Source organism: Schistocerca gregaria, chromosome 8 (assembly GCF_023897955.1).
Source record: "Schistocerca gregaria isolate iqSchGreg1 chromosome 8, iqSchGreg1.2, whole genome shotgun sequence".
Classification (NCBI taxonomy): Eukaryota; Metazoa; Arthropoda; class Insecta; order Orthoptera; family Acrididae; genus Schistocerca; species Schistocerca gregaria.
The window spans coordinates 255,377,604-255,401,136 of NC_064927.1; the positions used below are offsets into that span (position 1 = coordinate 255,377,604).

General features: G+C 39.9%; 1 protein-coding gene across 1 annotated transcript in view; it reads left to right on the top strand.

Annotated features, from left to right (window-relative positions):
- LOC126285431 (cubilin-like) overlaps positions 1 to 23,533 on the top strand; it is a 1,398,426-nt gene that overhangs the window by 1,292,050 nt on the left and 82,843 nt on the right. The window contains exons 58-59 of the mRNA XM_049984811.1: positions 9,010 to 9,063; positions 18,619 to 18,797. Of these exons, the coding sequence (XP_049840768.1) occupies positions 9,010 to 9,063; positions 18,619 to 18,797 (233 nt within the window). The remainder of the gene's footprint in view (positions 1 to 9,009; positions 9,064 to 18,618; positions 18,798 to 23,533) is intronic.

Below are 23,533 nucleotides of genomic sequence, written 5' to 3' on the forward strand. Positions count from 1 at the left end.
GTCATGCCCCTTCTTTATTGGTGAACAATTCTGCAGGCATTCGTAAGGGTTCACCATAAGCCAATTCTGCGGTGGATGCCCCTAAATCTATTTTAAATGCTGTACATAGGCCCAACAAAACTAGTGGTAACGCTGACGACCAAGATTGTGCCTGGCACATTAATCCAGCTTTTAATGTTCTATACCAGCGTTCCACCATCCCATTGCTTGCTGGGTGGTACACTGTAGGGCGATGATGTTGGAATCTGCAGAGGTTAGCCAATTCAGAGAACAACATTGATTCAAACTGATGCCACTGGTCTGTGGTGACATGTAAATGGCAGCCGAAACGTGTGATCCAAGATGAAAGAAATATGCATGCCACCGTTTCTGCTTAAATATCCAATAACGGAATTGCCTCTGCCCATCCGGTGAAGCGGTCCACCACAGTGAGGAGACAACGGTACCTTCCGACAGCAAAAGCGGTCCCACGATGTCCAGGTGCACATGTGTGAAACATTGTGTGATAAGTGGGAAGTTTCCTACCACTTTGTGCATGTGTTGCCCCATCTTGGCCCTCTCAAATCTGTCTGTCATTAGTTTGATGCTGGCGTTTATTCGCAGATAAGCCAGTCCATGGATGCTATCAAATAATTGTCGTCGCAATCTCTCAGGTATGAACGGTCAAGGTTTTCCTTGCGATACATCACACCAAACTCGGAAGTGTTCACAAGTAGGTTGTATTTGTTTCAAGCGTAACCTGGACATACTATCATGAGAGAATTTAGCAAATTGCTGGTCTGTTTCATGTGCTGCAGCTATTTCCTTGTAGTCAATAGTCTGTGAGATTGTATTCAACCTAGACAGGAAATCTGCGACGACATTCTCAGCTCCTTTTACGTGCTGCAGGTCTGTCGTAAACTGGATGATAAACTCTAGTTGTTTAAATTGTCGTGGTGAGCAACCATCCTTGTTCTTACTGAAGGTGAAGGTAATTGGCTTGTTGTCTGTAAAAACAGTGAATGATTTGTCTTCTACTTGCGGTTGGAAATGTCTGATGGCTTCATAAATTGCCAATAGCTCCCTATCATAGGCACTTCATTTTACTTGTGATGATGTAAGCTTGTGGGAGAAGAAAGCTAGGGGCTCCCAATTGTTTCCCACCTTCTGGTGTAGAGCTGCACCTATTGCCTGCTGGCTCCCATCCATAACATTTGCCAGTCAAGTTTCAGGAACCGAATATGCCAGACAGGTTTTGATCTTGTCGAATGCCATCTGCATCTCTGATTTCCACTGTAAATGTCGTTTGCCTACTGCATCCTTGCCAACTAGTGCTGACGTCAAATGTGCTTGAATGGCCGCCGCATTAGGCAGATGTTGACTGTAGAAGTTAACTGTTCCAAGAAACCGGCGTAGTTGGCGATAGTTGATGTGGCGAGTCATCTCTTCGATAAGGTCGAGTATGTCTTGCTGTGAGCTGATACTGGCTGCTGTCACTGAGTAGCCCAAGAATGGCACCTGACGTTGTCGAAGTAAACACTTTGATTCATTGACCGAAATGCCATACGCCTCAATACGTTGGTAAACAGTCCTTAGATGTAGTACGTGCAATTCCTCAGACAACGAAAAAACAAAGATGTCATCATGGTACGTGAAGCAATATGGTAAACCTTTGAGGGCTTTGTCAATGAAACGCTGCCAAGTTTGTGCGCATTTTGTAACCTGAACAGCATGCGAAGGTATTCGAATAAACCGGATGATGTCGTGTCAGCCATCTTCGGTATATCAACAGGTGCGACCGGTATCTGGTGATACGCTTTTTTGCAATCAATGACACTAAAAATGGTCGCCCCTGCAAGTGCGTGCCTAAAATACCTTATATGTGGTATTGGATAATGATCAGGGATGGTACGAGTATTTAGTGCCCTGTAATTTCCGCATGGTCTCCAAGTCCCATCTTTCTTCTTTACGGGGTGAAGCGGCGATGACCACCTACTGTCGGATCTATGGACGATTCCCGAGCATAATAAGAAAGGGTGCCTCTAATGCACTGTGTCCCATGTCGAATGCTCACTGACCTAATAGATATGGCAAGTGCATAATGAAATAAGAAATCTGCACCCAATATTGCATCTGACACATCAGCAATTACAAAACTCCATGCTAAACTTTCAGGGAACCCAAGGTCTAACTCTATCTGACATTTTCCATAAGTCGCTATCGACATCTGGTTTACTGCTGTGAGTTTTGACTGAGATGGAGGGAGCTTCACATCGCAGTTTCTAATAGGCAATGCACTAACGTCCGAACCTGAGTAGACTAGATAAGCACGGCTGGACTTAACAACTGTAACAAACAGCCAATGGGACAGTGAAGGTAAAGAAGAAAGGTTACTCACCTATAGCTGCCCTTTGTCACTCTCACCTCGTAACAGTAGGCGCTGGTGCTCGCGACCAGCGGCGCCTAATGCCAGCCGCTGTCGCCATTTGAGTGATTGCAGGGTGATGTGCAGTGCATCGCCTCGCTTCTGAATCATCGATGGTACCAGCAGATACACTTCTTAGACACAATGTCATCTTCCTTGCTCTTCTTGTTTGTGCCTGTCTTGCCTCCGAGCAACGTCGAATCTGCTGCTTCAATCCATCAACTTTTTTTTTTTAGGTCATCCAGTTGTTGAGAAATGTCCAGCTGTTGGCGTTGTTGTAACACCGCCATTTCCTGTGAGTCTGTACTGTTGTGTTCGAACATCAACGTCGACATATGTGCTGCATCTAACGAGGTGTAGAACTTGTCAGCTGATGAAATCAACGATGAGATATCTTGTGTGTCTGAGAGTGCCACAGCCGTTCTAACTGCCTCTGGCAAGTGCACATGCCATACATGTTGCAGTGTCGTATCTGGCAACTCAGTGTCTTTGACTAAACTTCCCAGGTGCCGCCAAAATTCTGAAAGTGACTTATCTCCTATCTTTTTGCCTTTCAATACTTGCTGGATACATTGTTCCACTGGCTGACATAGTTGCTCAATGAGAAACTGCTTAAAACACGTATACTTTTGCAGCTGAAGTATTATATCTGTCTGCGCTGATCGTTGCTGTTTTATTGTCAAACACACTAACGGCAATCATAAATTTTATCTCTTCATTTACAATGCTATGATGCTGGAAGGTCAGATCAAGCATTGCAAACCACAGTTCAGGTTTATCAGGTATGAACTGCGGTGGGCGTAATTTCATGTTGCTACTGTTCTCTGTCAAAAGTCCATTACTTGATGGCACAGAAAAACTCAACACAGCGTTTCCTTGCTCTTTAATGTCATGTCGTAATTCCTCAATGTTCTTTAGCAAAATGTCGCGCTGATCAAATAACACTCTGTGTGCCACGTGGGCTCGCCAATCTCGCTGTAAACAAAATTGAACTGGGCTGCATTTGTTCATCTACAACGAAATTCTTTATACGAGGTCACCACTTTAGCCATGTACTACTTATTACAATCTTCAGAAAGACTCACAAAGTAGTTAGGCTATAATATATTATTTTTTATTGTAACAGAAAGCTCATATTAACATTGAATTAATGACAACAGAACTATTATACATAATCAAAGAATACACAATCTGTCCCTTGTGCACGCCGCCACAAAATAATGCTATCCTTCACCGTGCGTCTACGGATGTTCTGCTGGCAACTCCCACAATCTATCTCATTTCTTAGATAACTGAAAAATTGTGGAATCTTATGCGGTATATTGTGGTAGGACCACACTCTCACCATGTGTTTTTGAATTAGAATAATACAACTAGTTCCAGCACAATTTCAGCAAGACTTATTTTTAGTAGCTGCTGAAAGATTACACACTGCAGATCTCATTTGTCTAGGGGTTTCTCGAAGCTTTGTCTGCAAAATTATCATTCCAATAATTATGGCCTCGGTTTTCTTCTTGTTTGAAATAAACACCACCGGATCTGAAATATTTTCAGCTAAAAGTTATATTTATTTGTTCTTTTTGTTAGTAACTACGCCATTTTCACTATGAACATTGATACTCTACATCCATTATACTGCACTTGTCACATAAACATGTCCATCTCCCTCCAATACTGACAAAGGAGTGGTCGGAAAGCCAACATGTGCCCGGAAGTTGCAGACATTCCAGCATTCTAGATTCTTTGGGTCTACTGACCATAAAAACTCCAAAGATACATATAAATAAATATATATAAATACACAGCATTTAACATCTTAAACGAGTCCATTATTTATCATAAAAGAAAATATTCATAATTAAGTGAATTAAACACATTTTCTGGCAACATAATGAAATTACCTTAACTCTTTCCTGTGGGCATTGGATGAAATAAACTTTATCTCTGACAGTTAATTACATTACACTGTCTACCTGTTGCTTGAAGTTCTCTCAGTCAGAACAGGCAATCTTTAACTGCTTTTTAAATATAATTTGATTCTTACTTCAGGTAAGGAATAAGCAGTGTTTATGCTACTGTGAATTCATGTATTCACCCCCTTCTTTCATTGAATAAGTTTTCCTTATTCAACTTCTTAACATGTAGCAATGAAAGTTTGAAAACACGTGTTATGACATTGTTATATATTTTTTGAATATTACTCAAGGTTTACAATTTTGTAAAATAAGTGTATATTGTTACATAATTATAAGCCCAGGAATAGATTTAAACAGAAATATTAATGTCCTGTAAAATTTATAAAACTGAAGTTGGCTCATTCTTATCCTGGACCCTTCAGTCTCAAGTAAAAATTCCAGCAACAGATATGCATCAAGATTATTAATAGACTTTGTTCTTTCATATACAATCATTATCACACAAAAAGTTCAAATTGTAAACATAATTTTAGGTAAACAATTGAACTGCAGAATGTAATACAGCCAAAGGTGGCTGAATTTAGACAAGCTATGAAAATAAATAAATCAGAACAAAAACAAAACAAAGTCGAGTGATATGTATTTAGAGAACACCATAGAAGATGGCTGCAAAACTTTCCGGGCCACATAATCATCATGATAAAGCAAACAAAAAATGGTTCACTATGGAGATTAAAACTCTGAAAATGAACTGATAGATAGCATATGCCATAATGGTGTGAAAAGCAAATGTTTGTGATTCTTTCCTTTTTATCTAATGATATTCTGCATACATTGTAAATTCTGTTAATTTACTCTGCATAATTTTTTTATTTTTATGTCTGTATACAAAATACTTTCTTCTTTATTAGAAAGGTAACCATTGTGTGATGTTCATTCAGTGTAAATTGACAGCAGATATGTAACTGAAATGTGTATGAATTGTGCTTGGGAGAACGTGTGTGAGTTTCCAATTCAGAAGAAGGACTTTATTCAAAAGTTAAAACATTTTTAATATTCCTTTTTTATTTTAAATGTATGTGACTCAATACCTACTATACATAGTGGATAGCAGTCCATCCTGTCCATATTGTTGTTATACTAACCCTGATTTTCCATACCTAATGATACTTATCTTCTCACTCAAAAGCAATTGTGTGTTATTTTGCACTGTTCAAAAACTTAAAGATGTTAATTCTTCTGTGTTCATTTCGCATGAAACTGTTAAATTCAAAATTTAAAAGAAAACAATCTATTTTTGAAAATAAGAGTTATGTGGGTAAAAAATGTACTCACTGAGTGATGGTGGGAGAACACATATACAGGTACAGAGATTTGCTGTTTTTGGAGCCAGTGTTTCTTTCTTGTGGGTGAAGAGTTGAAGAGGGATGAAGGAGCAGGACTGGTGAGATTCAGGAAATCGGGAGAGTTCAGAAAAGTCACTAAAAACCCTGGGTCGTGGAGATTTACCAGATGAGTGAGAAGGAAAGACTGATTGTTAAGGCTGCACCTGATGAGATATGAAAATCTGAGAGTTTGAAAGTGGAAAATAGGATAATACACAAGCAGAGATTTCTGACAAAACATTGTGCATGAGGAGTTAATAAGAGCAGAAAGCTAAATGCACTGTGCATGGAGGAGGTGAGGGAGGAAGAGAGGGGAAATAAAGGTCAGAACCAAAAGGGAGTGAAGAAAGGAAGAGTTACTGAGAAGAAATTCTGAAACCAACAAACTTAATGTAAATTAAGGCTAGGTGGGGTGGTTAGAACAAAGGACAAGTTGTAACACCAGTTCCTATGTGTGGCATTCTGAGAAACTGGTGTCTGGAGAAGAATTCAGATGGTACATGTGGTGAAAGTGACAACCAGGTCATGACTGTCATGCTGTAGAGTATGCTCGTGTAGGATCTGCTCCGCTAAGCAATATTGTGTGTTGTCAGTGTATGTCCTCTATCTAAGTCCATTCATCTTGACTGATACCTTGGAGGTAGTCATGCTGATGTAAAAAGCCAGACAGTATTTACATTACTGCGGGCACATAACATGCTGTTTCATAGGTGGCTCTCGCTTTGGTACTATCCTTTTTGCCAATAATAGTGTTGGTATAGGTTGTGGTGCTAGGAAGTCATCCAGAGAAAGTCCTTCTGTGGGGATGTTCACAGTGATAGGAGCTACAGGAAAGGAAATGGGTGCAGAAAGAGCACAGGGCCTGACGAGGATGTTGGAGAGATTGGGAGGTTGAAGAAAAAATGTTCTAGGTGTGCTGGGAAAAATGTCAGGCAGAATAGGCCTCATTTCAGGGCATAATTTTGGGAAGTCATAGTCTTGTCAAAGTAAGTTATTAATACATTCAAGTCCAGGATAATACTGAGTGACAAGAGGTGTCCTCCTAAGTTGGTAGCAGGATTGTATGTGATAGCCCATAAAATCAGCTTTAAAACTAGGCTGTTGGGATAATTATTTCCAGTGAAGGGTGAGGTGAGAAAGGTGGTGTATAGCTCCAAAGAGTCGGCATCTGAGCAGATACGTTTGAGATACCAATGCTATATGGGAGGGAATGTTTGGTATGGAAAGAACAGCCACTGTCAAAATGTAAGTACTGTTGTTTGTTAGTAGGTTTGATGTGAACAGAATTGTGCAGCTGACCCTCGGTGATGATGAGGTCAGTGTCACTGAAAGTGACTTGGGATTTGGAATAGGACCTTGTGAAATTTGATTGGGAGAATGTATTCAGAGATACCAAGAATTTTAACAGGTGAGCCTACCCATGAGTCCACATGGCAAAAATCTCATCAATGTACCTAAACTAAACTTGGGCTTATGGATTCCAGGAAAGCCCCTTCCAAGCTACCAATGAAGAAGTTGGCCTGGGTTGCTTGGAGGGTGCATTCCTGGGGTCCATAAGCCTTCATCCCCTGAATTGGTTTAGATATGTTGATGACATCTTTGCCATATGGACTCATGGTGAGGCTGACCTGTAAAATTATTAGTATCTCCAAATACATTCTCCCAAGAAAAATTTCATGCCATCCTATTCCAAATCCCATGTTGCTTTCCTTGATGTTGATCTCATCATCACCTAGGGTCAGCTACACACTTCTGCTCACAGTAAATATACTAACAAACAACAGTACATACATTTTGACAGTTGCTGTTGTTTCCATATCAAATGTTCCCACCCATATAGTCTTTGCATTTGAGGTTAATATTTGAAATTGTTTCCCTCAACTGTCCCCATCTTTAGAGTTCTGTACCTTGATTTGTATATACATTATCATTCTAGGATCACTTTGTTGTTCATTTGTCTCTCTAAAACCATTTTTCTCAGGAAAGAATAAATGTATCAAGTTGAAATTTATGTCACATACAGTAAAGTATGGTCCCTTGGCAATGGGTAATGTAAAGAATTGAAGCTTCTATGTCAGTGCATGGCCATTTACGTCGTATTTTTTGATCTTCTCGAACTCATTCCTCAAAAAATAAAGAGTACTTCTTGTTGACCTACAAAATCATGAGATTTGACAAGCAGCAAGCTTTCGCATTATAAACGGGATAAATTGAAGTATTGTTAATTTGTAATTATACATTACAAACAAATTCTCACATGTTATCCAAATGTCTGTCCATCCATTATACTCAGGACTGGGTGGACATATCAAGTTGAAATTTATAGCACATACTACGATCTGTGGTTTCTTGGTGGTGTAAAAAAGTTAGGCTTTTAAGTCAATGCAGTTGAAAGATATGGCAATTTATGCCACCAATTTTGATACTTGCAAATTCACTCATTGAGACATTTAGGCTACTTTCTGTTGACCTAAAAGCATAAAAGTTGGCAGGAAATTTAGTTTTACAGTAAAAGTAAAGGATAAAATCAGAAAACTGTTAGTTTCTAATTATATTACATGAAATTGTCATTTGTTGTCACACTTCAAACTTATAATTACAATATTCTTGAAAGTCTTCGACAGATATGTTGCCAGTCTCAGTAATGGTAATGGCCAAAATTCTTTGAGATTCTCAGTTCCTGGCATGGATTAATTATTAATATGCATAATTTAGTATGTACGGAACTCTCAGAATGTGACTCCTGCTTGCACCTGGTCAATTTTTATGAGCAGTTTTGATGAACCATGGCAACTGTCTAAAAACATGTTTGAGTAATTTAAGACCACACTTCTGCAGCCACAATCTTTTATGGATTTTTCGTAACTGGAAAAAATTTGTTGTTGTTCATTAAAAAATTATTGTGTTTTTGCCTTCCAAATATAGTTTTGTGAATAACATACCATTACTTCAGAGTCATACTTGCTAAGTTTCCTATTGTACTAGTTGCTCTACAGTGAAATTTATGCTTTTGCATTTTGCAGTAGTACATGTTGGCACCCTTCATCCTTTATCCAATAGTGGCATGAAAATATTGAAGAGGTTATTTGCTTTTATCAGTTTTGTGTTCCAGTAACTTCTGTTATTGTTTCTTCTTGTTGCTTTATCTAATTTTGGAAAAAAGGAGCATGGGTTAACAAAATTTTCCTACAAAGAGAATTCATATTTATATATTGTATTATTCATATCACAACATAAAAATAATCTGTTTACCTATTTGTAATTTGCCTTAATGGACTGTTTTACAAAGGATGAACTTTTTCAGATTTACAGAATTCAGCATGCCAGCTGACACCCAGTGCCACTTCTCATCATCAAGGTAATCTGTTGTTACATATGTGGTAGATGAACTTTATATCACACTAATCTTGTATTTAATTACTGCTAGTAGAAAGGCATTGGGGTTTTAGAAGAAAATTAGCACTTTTAAGTGTTACTGAGCCTTGCAATACCACTAATACCACAATCCAAAGTGGTGGCCAGTAGCATGTAAACAACCTTGAACACACGTCATCGCAAGCTGTTCTTATCAATGATGCCATCGTTATCACATGAGGCTATGCCCTCCTTATCTGTGACATCATTCCGTATACATGTAGTCACACCTGACTTCTTGGAATGTTGGTGGTCTTAAAACGAAACTGCCAATCATATCTAAATTTTTCTCAGCCATTAAAATGAAACAGCCTATCACAGTATAATCCAAGAGCTGCTCACTGTCTTGCCATCTAAAAAATTAACTAACAACTGAACAGTTAGAATTTTGGGTTGTGTTCAAAAGTATTTATAAAGAAAAATTACTAAAGATTGTACATACACACACACACACACACACACACACACACACACACACACACACACATAATAATTGTACCATGAAGCAGCATTTTAGAACATCTATGTCCAATCTCTGTACCACACTTGTTGTGATACAGAATGGACTCGCAAATTACAAATTCCCACATCTGAATTGTTCTATGGAATACATGACACTTGCCAAGTGTCACAGTTGTTCTCACATCTAAAATGTCTACAATAATACGTAAACTAAGAATAATGCAATATTTATGTCAACTGTCACAACACTTTATAGACACATATGCTGTGCTAAAGAGGCAAACAACAAACAAATAGACAGTCAGAATTACTGTCAGTCACAAGAAGAAGGCAGTTAATGTGTAAAGACTAAAGTGTGACTGTGAAGTCTTAAATTAATTGCCACTTTGCTATCCAAATAAAAATAGTTTTGTAACTGTGCAAAACACTTGTATCATGCTAGACAGGTAGATAACATTTCCTCCTGGGCCTAAATGAGAGTACGAACCCTAAATGAGAGTACGAACAGAAACACACCTCAACAAGCACCACTTTAGAGGGAAGATGATAACAACGTACACAATGTTTGTGTCAAACAACTTAAATTTCAAGTTTAAAATGTGTATCAATATATGTGAAGTGCATAACATACAGTACTTATGTGTCTAAAATGTATGTCAAAATTGTAAATGTTCTTCAGTAATACATCACCTCACCAACTATCATTTTAGGGGAGAAACAGATACTACATCCGTTACTATTGGTTATCCATCTTAGGCTGATTGCAATATAGGTAAAAAGAATTACACCAAATGCATTTTTCTTTTATTTATAAAACATCTCCCATGGTTATTCTGCAAATTGGACACATATACATTTGTACATTTTTGGTTGTTTTAAGTTAAAACAAGCATTTTGTTTATAAAGTTGGTGTGCCAGTTACTTACTGTGTTTCTTTATAGCTTCTGCTCCTTCCCTCTTTGTTAGCAGTAGCTGACATTGAATGACTTTGATTCAGATTTGCACTTGGCAGTTTTTGCCATTCTGCAGTATTTCTTGCATTGCCTTATTTACACTTCACTTTTGTAAACTGTTTCTCATTCTTCACAGTAACAGTGTTTATATCTGTTCATTTGTTTTCATTCATGTTAACTTGAGGTTATCTACAAAAAGAAATGCAGACAATGTCACAATATACAGGAGATAATTAATTATCTGTCAAATCTGTTAGAACTCTCCTTTGTGAATGTTGGCTAGTGTTTATACAGTGTCATGCTGGATGTGCAAACTATAAATATATATGTAGTGTCACCTATATCCACCAATTGTAATGTAAAGCAGAATGTAAATTTTCTCAGAAGAAGTAGTTTCTAATATTTAGTAGAAAGCTGCAGTCATCTAAGAGTTTCCAGATTCCAGCACAGGAAAAAACTGCATTCGAGAAGAAGTCCAAACTTATTTCATCCACTTGGTTTAGTTGAACATCTAATTGTAATACACCAGTATAAGCACATAATGCCCCAATAGAACAGGTAAACATGACCAAAGATGATGGTGCAGAAAGTTCCAGTCACAGAGATGAAACTCACAAATAAATCCATGGCTGAGCAATGGGCACCTGCATGGCAACGTTGTATGGAACCAATTCATGGCCCATCAAGAAGAATCCTTCCTAAACACACAGAATCCTAAGTCCGATTTATTGATGACATCTTCATGATCTGGACTGAGGCTGAGGGCACACTGTCCACATTCCCCAGAACCTCAACACCTTCTCCGCATTTTGCTTCATTTGGTCTCCTCAGTCCAACAAGCCACCTCTTTCCATCCATATCAAACCTACCAACCACCAACAATACTTCCACTTTGGCAGCTATTACCCATTCCATACCAAAAATTCTCTTCCATACAGCCTAGCCACCCATGGTTATCATAACAATGATCAGTATCTCTCTAAATATGCCAAAGATCCCACTGAGGCTTTTGCAGATTGAAGTTATCCATCTAACATTGTACTGAAACAGATCTGCCATGCCTTCTCACCCCAGTCATCTACCACATATCCATCCTCTGGCCACAAATGAGCACTCCTCCATGACACAGTACCAGTGACTGGAGATACTGAATAACATTCTCTGGTAGGGTTTCAACTATCCTACCAAATATCCTCCCCACCCCTCCTACCATGTTATTCTGCCACCATCCATAATCATTGTCCATCCTTGCTCCACCCAGTTCCCAACCCCTTGCCTCATGGCTCATATCCCTGCAGTAAATGCAAAACTGTTCCCATACATATGCCCAGTAGATGGTACTGTGTGGACATGACAGCTAACAAGCTGTGTGTCCACATGAATGTTGCCACCACATTATGGCCAAGACACAGTTGGGTCACCAAGTCACTGAACATGTTGCCCAACATGATGTGCTTCATTTCAATGATTGCTTCACACCTTGCTCTATCTGCACCATTCCTGCCAGTCCCAGCTCCTCTGAACTTTGCAGGTTGGAACTCTCCCTACAATGTATCCTTTGTTACTATAACCCTCATGGCGTCAACCTTTAGTAGTCTCTATCCCCTTCCTTCTAAAATTCCAGCACTGCACTTGCCTTTTATTCTGCCAACACACCTGTGGACTTTTCCTTTTTCTACGTCTGTCCTCTTCCATTATACTTTGTCCTTCTCCGCCCACTCCCCATCAGAGCCTCCCAACTCTGTACGTAGCTGCCCATCCTGTACCCACCACATCCCTACATGCTCTCACAAGCAGTGCAACATTGTACTCTACCCCTCCCTGCTATACGTTCTACTCCCCATTTAATGCCTCCTTCAGTCCCTACCACCAGAATGATGCACATGTCAGATGTAGGTGCAGTCCTCAGTTGGGCCACAATCGCTAGAAATAGCAGCCACATGTGTGTGAGTTGTGCTTCTGTGTGTGTGTGTGTGTGTGTGTGTGTGATGTATTTTAGAACAAGGACTTTTTCAGCCAAAAGCTTAAATGTTTAGCAGTCTTTTCATTGTGCCTGTCTGCCACTCATTGCCTCCTCTGTGCATTGTGTAGCAATCTATCCTCTTCGTATTGTTGGTACTCCAACTTGAGGTTTCCATTGTTTAATCTCTGGTTTTCTTTTATTCAAGTCTGCCACAAAATATTTTTGAAATTAAAAGAAAGAAAGAAAGGCTGCCTCTCTCCCTCATAATCAATGAAACATTCTTATACACTGACAGAATAAGAATCACAACATCAAGAAGAATTGTTATGCCTTTTAGGCATGTTCCTATACCTGAAAGATGATTTCTGTTCAAATTTCGTGCTAGTCGCATAATAGTGGTGATAGTAGCTTTAGTTACCTTTGAGACTGCATGTGGTGAGTTGATGATAATCAAGAATGCCTTTAAGGCAACAATGATGCCATTATCAACACCTCGCTGAGTTTTAAAGGTCATATAATAGGACTATGAGAAGCTGGAGTTTGCTTGGAGTTTTCTGTGATATTGCAGAAAGATTTGGCAGGAATTTAGCCTCTGTATGTGATTGCTGGAAGTGGTGGTCATGAGAATGTACAGTCACAAGAAAACCGGGCTTCAGATAGCCACATAGCATTACCAAGAAGGAGAACCGCCATGTTCAGTGTGTGGCACAATTTACTGCACCTGCAGCAGCAATTTGATCAGCATTTGGCACCACAGTGACACAATGAACTGCTACAAATTGGTTATTTCAAGGGCAGCTGTGAGCCAGACACCCTGTAGTGTACGTTTCACTAATCCTAAACCACCGCCATTTCCAATTACAGGGGTGTCAAGCAAGAGTTCATATTAGGGAGTGTGGAGATCTGTTGTGTTTTCTGATGAAAACTATTTCTGCTTTGGTGTCGGTGATGAGTGTGTGTTGATCAGGAGGAGACCAGTTGGGGGCCTACAACCAGTCTGCACTACCTGTTGGTTCAAGAGTTAGAATAGGCCTGAAATATTTGTGCCTCATTGTAAAAGGTGACTAAAAGTAGTCTCCTACTTTTTGGCCTTCAGTGTTATGGTCCACTTCAGGGTTTGAAATCCACACTGTCCAAATTGTTCAGAAGTGCAAGACATTTGGGAAAGGACGCCTTATGTGGTCCATCATGTATCCATCATGTGCTGATATTTTATCCACCTCTTATTGTCAGGACTCTGCAACTCCACCCATATTCCAGCTGTTTTGGCAAGGACATCTTATGAATTGAATAATCTACATCCACAGTCTGTCCTCTTTTGTCCACATGACAATACTGGTTTTCTATGTACCTAATATCCAATATGGTAGCCAGTCTGTCATGGATGTGCTGTCATGTACTCACTTGATTGTTGCCGCTTGACAACACAGGGATCGCACTGCTGATGGCTGAGCTGCAAACTCCCCTCAAAGGCCAAGTAGTAGATGCCCATCTACCTGGGGCATCACGACTACCAGCAGTGAACAGCTCGATAGGTGGCCTTTGCTGAGGCTGGATGGCACCTGTGGCAAGAGCCCTGATCAGAGTGTGTGGCGTCAGGGTGGATGACCTGCGATGAAGTAGACCAAGTTATCTTTTGCTGATGACCAAATGGCCCCAGCAGTCTCTAAGAAGAAAAGACAGACTTCCTTGCTGAGAAGTATGTCTCCAAATTGTTCCTCTCCCTAGCTGTACCATAGGAGGAATGTAGGGCCACAGAAAAAGGAGATCCATATTTTCCTCAGTACTTAGTATGAGCAGAACATATTGGGTCTCCTGTCTGGCTACAAAGCCTCTATTTTTTTGTAGGAAACCTGGAGGATAAGTTTGGGGAAGTGGCAGCACTGTCCAAAATGTGAAATGGGTCAGTCCTGATTCAAGACCAGTCATTGGTGTTGCTCACCAGTAACTTCATCCAGCACATTTGTAGCAGACCTAAAGATAATATGGTTGCTACTGGTGTCTTCATGTTGGCCTTTGAGGGCAATCCATTATCTGAAGTCAAGGTGATGGTATACCAATGTGACATAAAAAAATATGTCTCTCTCCCTAAGTGGTGCTTTAAGTGCTGGAAATTTGGGCACCTGTATTCCCGGTGCAGTTCTAGCACCACATGTAGAGATTGTGGATGTCCACTGCATCCAAATACTCCATGTGCCCTCCCTCCCACCTGTGTCAGCTGTGGAGAGCACCACTGCCCCTGCTTTCTGGACTGTGCAGTTCTCCAAAAAGAGAGGAAAATAATGAAGTACAAGACCCTGCACAGGCTGACTTACCAAGAGGCTAAAAAAAATATGAGCAGTTGAACCCCACTCGTATGCTGCAGCTACAACAACATAGCTCTCACTGGCAACAGTTGCCCTTCATCTCTGTCTCGTACAGTGGGCCCTCAGGGCCGTCCAACTACATCTCCACCCCTCCCCTTTGGTGGTTGGGGCACTTTTTCTTCTGTTGCTCCCAAAGCATCTACTTTGGGATGCATGCTCCCCCTAACACTGGGGACATCAGTCCCCTCCCCTCAGTCAGAGAAGCAACATCCTTGTCAGGGGTCCCTTGGGACTCTACCTTCCAAGTTTCCATCCCCTCCCCCCCCCCCCCTCCTCCTCCGCAAAAGTGGACACCAGCCAGTGGCTGAAGTGTCACATGCTGCTGGTTCAAGGGCTTCACAGTCTTCCTCTGTATGTGAAGCACCCCCTGCAAGCCCATAAAGAGAAGCGGAGGGCAAACTCCTGTACACCTCCATGGTGGATACCTCAACCACAGCTTCATCTGGACCTTTCACAAGTCCCGAAAGAATCAGTTCATCCTGCAGCCCTCTACCACCTATTTCTGTCTTATCTTAATGTGTCCCAGTGTTCAAAGGTAGTTTATGTGGATGGCTCAATGGTTAAAGGTCACATTGGGTTTCCTTATGCTCATACAGGACATACTGAACTTTGCTCCTTGCCAGATGGCTGCAGTGTTTTCATTTCAGAGCTTGTAGCCATTTCTTGCACTCTTGAGCATATCTGCTCCTGTGCCGGAGAGTCCTTCCTTATTTGCAGCGACTCCTTGAACACTTCACAAGTTCTCAACCAGTGCTGTCACTGCCATCCCTTGGTAACAGCCATTCAAGAGTCTGTTTATGTGTTTGAACAATGTCAACAGTCAATAGCCTTTGTATGGACTCTGGGACTCGGTGGAATCCCAGGAAATGAACTTGCCAACAGGTTAGCCAAAGAGGCTACTCGTAAACCGAGTCTGGAGGTCAGCATATGATCTCCAGAATCTGATCTTCAATCAGTGTTATGCCACAAAGTTTCTGGGCTCTGGAACACAGAATGGCAGTCCCTGACTTTGACAAATAAGCTACCTATGGTAAAGAAGCCTCTCACAAGGAATCCATTGTTCTTTGCCGCACTCGTCATACTTGGCTCACTGGGAGTCACCTCCTATGTCATGAAGACTCGCCTGGGTATTGCTGTGGTTCATGCTTGACAGTGGTCAGACCTTATTGAATTGTACAATTTTAACTGCCCTGCAGCAGACTTTTAATCTCCCTGATCTGCTCCCTTCAATTTGAGATGACAATACCTCAACGGCTAACATGGTTTCAAGTTTTATCTGAGAAAAGGGTTTTTACACAATTATATAAGGATTGGCGCCTTACCCATACCTTCCAAGTTCTCACTCTACATGCATTTATCCCCCCCCCCCCCCCCCCCCCAAATCTCTCTCTCTCTCTCTCTCTCTCTCTCTCTCTGGTACTGTCTGTTCTACTTGGTGTTCACCTTTTCACTATCTGTGTGTCTCTTGCCTTGCGTTTTTGGCTGGAGATTTTAGTGTGTTGCAAAGTGGCTGGCTCATCCTTTGTTATTCTTGCAATCAGCCAGCCAAGGCGATCTGCTTGATTGTTTTTACATCTTCTACCACTTTTTTCCCCTTTTAGTTCCTATTTTCAATTTTAGATTGATAATTTTGTTTTCTACTTCAGTGTGGTTACACACAGTTTTACACATTTTGTTCCTTCCATCGAGCTCAGGCATTAGGATAATTTGGGGATATGTTTTTAATTCAAGATCTTGTGACTAAGGAAAAAGGGACTGATAACCTTGTCATTTAGTCCCTTTAATTTGCAAACCAATCAACTAACCAACTAACTTGTCTAAAAATAAAGATGATGTGACTTACCAAACGAAAGTGCTGGCAGGTCGATAGACACACAAACAAACACAAACATACACACAAAATTCAAGCTTTTGCAACCAACGGTTGCTTCATCAGGAAAGAGGGAAGGAGAGGGAAAGACGAAAGGATGTGGGCTTTAAGGGAGAGGGTAAGGAGTCATTCCAATCCCGGGAGTGGAAAGACTTACCTTAGGGGAAAAAAAGGACAGGTATACACTCGCACACACACCCATATTCATCCGCCCATACACAGATACAAGCAGACAGTCTGCTGTGACCAGAAAGCATGGACTGCTGATGAATGGCATCACATTATGTTTGGGACTGAACCACCATTCTGCAATACACTGGATGACCATAGTTAGTGAGTATAGCAGTGACCTGTGGAGAGGTACCAATTCTCCAATGTTTTGAGGAGACACAGTAGTGTTACTCCTAACCTCATAGTGCAGAAAGCTATCAGGTATGACATCACAGCTGATAGTAATTGAGAGAATTCTGATTGCACAACAGTGTTTCATGGACATCCTGTGATGTCATGTGTTACTTGTCATGTGACAGTATATTGGTGCTGTTTTTGAACAAGATAAAGCTAATCCACACATGGCATATCTCTATGAACTGTCTGCTTGATTTTTAGGAACTCCCTTGGGCAAGAACATCACCAGCTATGTCCCTGATAGAACATTTGTAGTACCAGTTTGGATATCAACTCTGTCCCCACATCAGTATCCAGGATGTCAATTACCAGCTACAACAGTCGTGTACCAGCTTGTCTCAAGAGAGGATACAATGGCTTGGTGACACCCTTTCCAACTGTATCAGTGCATGCATCCAGGCAAAAGGGGGTGCAGTGTCATACTGTTCAGTTGGCTTATTATTCCATGTTCTTTATAAATTTGACTCAATTTTGTAATCACTGACATAACATCACTTAAACTCACAACTCATTTAGTTTTGATTTCATTTCCCCTTCACCTTCTGAGTGTTTCTCCTCATTGTCAAGCAGTGGATTTTTCCAGCCATGTATTGTATAACTGGTTTCAGTTTCTTATAAACTCATCATACCTGCACTGAATGTAATCTACTACTAAGAATTATGCAGACACTCAATACATCCTTGTAATTCAATCTCAAATGATTGTAATCTAATTTATAACTATAATGGCTATTTTGCTGCAATAAATCATTTATAATGGAGTTATATCATAAGGCAAAATATGAGATAAATCATCTGATCTGCAGTTAAGTAAATTTAAATAGGTAGGCCATTTAAGAACAATATTTTGCATCCAGAATGAGATTTTCACTCTGCAGCAGAGTGTGCGCTGATATGAAACTTCCTGGCAGATTAAAACTCTGTTCCCAACCGAGACTCGAACTCGGGACCTTCTGTAAAGTTTGGAAGGTAGGAGACGAGGTACTGGCAGAAGTAAAGCTGTGAGTACAGGGCGTGAGTCGTGCTTCGGTAGCTCAGATGGTAGAGCAGTTGCCCGCGATAGGCAAAGGTCCTGAGTTCGAGTCTCGGTCAGGCACACAGTTTGAATCTGCCAGGAAGTTTAATATTTTGCATAATCAGATATGCATTTTAGGAATGACTACTTTGTCTTTTATATACAATTAGAAAATTATGAAATTAGTGATCTCACTCAGGTTTTCACAAACTGGCATGGAATTTGGTGATGTGTAATAATTATGACTCACGTTAAAATTTACATTTGCATATTCTAATATGATCCTGCTAATAATTTTATTTGTTACATTATATGCAGTCAGAATATGAAGAGATCTTTTCAATTTGTGGATACACCTTTATTGACAAAAATCGTTTCTGTGATGTGTGATGATAAAGTTTTAGGTTATCGTATTGTAACAGGTTTCTTTAACTACTATTTGTTTGCCCTGTTCTATCTTAGGATGGAAGTCTATGATGGTAATGCTACAGACACCAAAAACCGCATGGGGCTTTTCTGTTCCAACCTTACAGATGCTCTCCCTGTTATTTCATCTACCAACAACTCAATGACAGCCAGTTTCATCACATTCTCATACCAGCCACCAGCTAATTTTACTGCTGAAGTCATCTTTATGTATAGTAAGTAGTTGTCATCAACAAAATAGTATATACTGTTTCAACATGTGGACTAAATTTGTATACAGAAAATGTTTAATAACTAGACAGAATAAATCATTATAGATTTATAGGTACTTAACAATGCTGTCAGTCTGGAATTGTTATTGGTAAAATATAGAGAACAACAATTTTTTGTAAATTCGGCCTTGATCGCTTCAGAAAAAAATTGGTTTCAATTCTACATAATGTACAAATAGTTAATTGTCTCTTGACTTTAAGTTATTATTTGAGATAAAGAAACAGATTAAAATGAATTGGGACAAAATCTGATGAGGGTAGAGAAGGAGGGAAAGGGGGGGGGGGGGGGGGGGGGGGTAATGTGAAATCCAGCGTCCACTGGACTTTTGCCATCACAGTAGCCAGACTGTGAAGGTATGTAAGTTATAGGTGTGAAAGCATTTCTTTATGTGGTGGACTTTGTTGCCCCTGCTGCAATTCACTAAAAAGAAGCATCAAAAGGAAAGAAAAATAGTCTGCCTATGGACGTATCATGATAAGTTTTATGATGATGCTTGAACTAGTGTGAGTTCTCAGTGCTTAGTTGTCAAATACATACAGAAATTATACTGAACATGGTTTCCCATAAGTCTTCAACTCTGTATCTTAGCAATCAGTGTATATGCCTGCATGTGGGTTCAATTCCCAGAACCGCCAAGAATCTGACCTTGGTTGGTATACTGGTACAGGGTGCATTCAGCCATTATGTGTCAATTGAGGAGATACTTGAATGAGAAGTAGCGCCTCCAAGGTCTGGAAAGTCAGCAAAATGACTGGGAGGGTGGTGTCCCAATCAGATGGCTCTCCATATCGCATTCACAAGGTGCCACAAGTCAGAGCCTGGCACGGGCTAGGTGACTTGTCTTCAACCTTCAAGATCTGGATGAGGAGGTCACTCTTCTCCCACAAGTATTGCAAGCATTCTGTTCCCATTTTATACAGATCACTTTAGTGTGTAATAAATGGCTCTGCATATGGGCTGGGGTATTGATTTGTATGTTACATATATTGCAACATGTTACATATGGGTTACCTGAGTATTGCTCATAATGAAATAATAAATTGCCTAATAGGTAATACACCGAAAATTTTGCAGCCCGTAACAGGCAATGCTTTCTTTCAATAACTACATCGGCCCTGTCATGTGATGGTGGAAACAGAAACCTTCAAAGCCATTGAGCCTCCTGACATACTGAGTTGATGGCCATATATTCTGCCTCAGATGTGGACAAGACTACAGTTGGCTGTTTCTTACCATGCCACGATATTACTGCTCCTTGAGATTTAAACAAACATCCTATAGTTGACTTCCTGCTTTGGATCTATGGCCCAGTCTGCATTACAGTAATTTATTATATGCCCGTTCTCTGTTTTAGAAAACAATAGCTTCATATCCTTGGTATGTTTTAGATTTCTAAAGATCCTTTTGACTGCTTGCCATTGTGGAAGCTCAGATTGTTACAGAAACAGCTGATAATTCTGATCAAATAAGACAGGTCTAGCCTTGTTTGTAACTGAGCATACAGTAAACTTCTATTGTTTCATGGTAGGGTATGTTCTTTGTAGCTTCTTGCTCTTGTTCTGTTTTTGGTCTCATACTATGAGTGAGCACTGGCAGGTCCAGCAGCATAGATATTGGGTTACATTATCATGTATTAAATCTGTTGCAAATTTGACTCATGTAGTGTGTCCGGTCTATCCATAAATAACATTCTTTGTGGTTCCCATTAATTCAGATGCCTAAACAGTTTGTAGCATCACCAAGATCTTTCAGCTTAAATTTTTCTCTTGAACGGTTTTTGATAAGTACTTTCTCCTGTGAATTAATACTTAAAATTATCACATCATCCACACAAACAGCAACTATTTAGGCATCTGAACATTTATTTCTATAATATATATAAGGGCACCTGTTGATCTTTTGAAGTTTAGATTCAACATGTATTGTCTAATTTCAAGTTCCAGCAGCGACTACCTTGCTTTTATCCACATACAGTGCTTTCCGGTCTTTTAATACCAGTATTTCTGACTGTCTTTCTGATAGGACCTAGTTCTGGAACTTTCACATAGATTTCTTCTATACATCGGCTTGTAAGAAAGCCATGACAACATCTAGATGATTAACGTCAATATCATTTTTAGCAGCCACAGCAAATAAATGTCTTAATAGGTTATATCTTATAACTGGTGCATAGGTTTCATCATAATCCAAGGCTTGCTTCTGAGCCTTTCAAATCTTTCTTCATTTTAAACATCTATTTTGCATTTATTGGTTTCTTATCTGAAGCTAAAATAGCAGGCTTCCATGTTTGGTTCTCTTTGTAAAATGGTAACTCTTTTTATATTGCTTTCATCGAGTTATCAGATTGTCTAACATCATTGCTTTTCTCAGCGACAAATAGTTGATGTTAGTTGACTGTTTGTACTGGTAACTTATGAACTCATGCAACTTCTTTGGCTTCAGAATTCTGGATGACTTTTGTATTAAGTCAAGTTGCTGTGTTGGCTTGTTATCATTATTTGCATTAAATGAACTTGATTCCACATTGCAGCTAGTATTCCTTGAACTATTACTTGATGTGATGTGATAGTCTCAGATTCAATTAAATTTCTTCTAGTTCAGTCATTATTTCATTTTGTTTCTTTTTTGTCAGTGGGAGAAACGATAGACTTGGTTCCTGTCACTTGGTTTCTTCTTTACACTGTTTAGAAGTTCCTTCATAAAATTAACACCCTTCATTGTTATGACTCTGTAGCAGAGGGTTCAAAAAGCCTGTTTGCTTTTGATTGTTCACAGTATCCTACCAAAATACATTCATTACTTTTTCGACCCTTGTTCATTGGTTGTCTCTCAGAGATTCCAAATATTTTGAGATGTTGACGATCCAGCTTCTTGTTTTTCCAAGCGTCTTCTGGATCCTTGCTTTCTAGTGCCTTAGTCAGAGATATATTAATTAAGCAGACTGCAGTGGAGACTGCAGCTGAGACAGCAGCTGAAACTAGTAGTTTCAGCTCTCTGAGACTGCAGATGTGTGTGCAAGTTGCATTTGCATGACTTTGTGTGTGCGTGTCCGTATGTGTGTCTACTGCTGACAAAGGCCTTAATGGCTGAAAGCTATGATTGTGGGAATCTTTTTATTGTGCCTATTGTGACTCAGCATCTCCGCTATATGGTGAGTAGCAACTTTCCTTCCCTGGTATTGTTACAAAGAGTGTCTAAAATATACTGTGCTCAGATAAGAACACTTCAGCCCATGTATACAGTAACAAACAATATTTAATATTTGTACAGAGTGCCCATGAACTCCTCACAATCCAGTATGTAACTGGACTGCAATACGCTCTTACGTGGTGAATCTTTTTGTCAGTGCACATCACAAAACAACAACAACAAATAAATGAGAATCGAGAAAGTGGAATATCAATAAAATTATTACTCTGGAGGCAAAATTATTTCAGTATAGAGCATGCATTGTCAGTACACAGGTGATTTCCTTACGGAAAATTTATAAAATAAGATTACACAAGGTCTGTTCAGAAAGTAGGGAATGTTTTGGTATTAAAAAAAAGTCACCAAACACACTGAGGCACTTATCATAGTGCTGGACAAGCTTTGAAAGACCTTCGTTGTAAAATTCTGCCACCTGAGACTTCAGCCCATGAGTTGCGACTGCCTAGAGTTCTGTGCCATTAAAGCACTGTGTTGCAAGCCAGTTCTTCATCTTTGGAAACAAGTGGAAGTTCCATGGTGCAAGAATGAGGCTGTATGACAGATGAGAGAAAATTTCCCACTTGAATGACTTAAGGAGTTGTTTAGTGTGGTTTAGCATGTGACATGGTGTATTGTCATGCAAAAACAAAATTTTGGACATCAGCTTTCCTCGGCATTTGTTTTGAACTGCTCTTCTAAACGAGTGCAAAGTTTGACAGCACCGGGCAGAATTTATGGTTGCTCCACGATCGAGAAAATCAATAAGAAGCACACCTTGCCTATTCCAAAACACTGTCATCATCAACTTCCTTGCTGACAAGGTTTGCAAACATTTTCTTGGTTTTTGGAGGGACTTTGTGTGCCCCCAATCCATGAACTGTAATTTTGTCTAGCAATTGATGTGATTCACCCAAGTCTCATCACCGGTTATGATTTGATCCAGTAATAAGTCACTGTTTTTGGCAGTCCTCCAGAAATGTCAACGTTGCCCCCATTCACTGTTCTTTATGGTGTTCTGTAATCATTTTGGGCACTCATCTTGCACAAAATTTGTTGTAGCCTAGCTTTTGAGTGACAATTTCAAACAACAAAGTCCATGAAACATGTGGAAAAGAAAGTGAAAGCTCCGTTATTGTGATGCGCCGGTATTCACAAATTGTTTCACCAACTTTAGTGACAAGATTGTCAGTCACAATGCTCGGGCATCCACACTTCTCTTCATCATGAATGTTGATTCAGCCATTTTTAAACCAAATACACCATTTCCGGATGGAACATTCACTCATTACATTTTTTCCGTATGTTTCGCACACTTCACAATAAATTTCTACAGATTTTAGGTTTTTTGCCAACAAAAACCATATCACAGACCATAATTCACAAATGGTTGGATTTTTGATTTTAGCGTACACTTCAAATTCGAAGACATGCAGAGATGTTCCCGTTGTCACAGACAGATGCTGACAGCTGCCAAGTATGTGCATTCCAA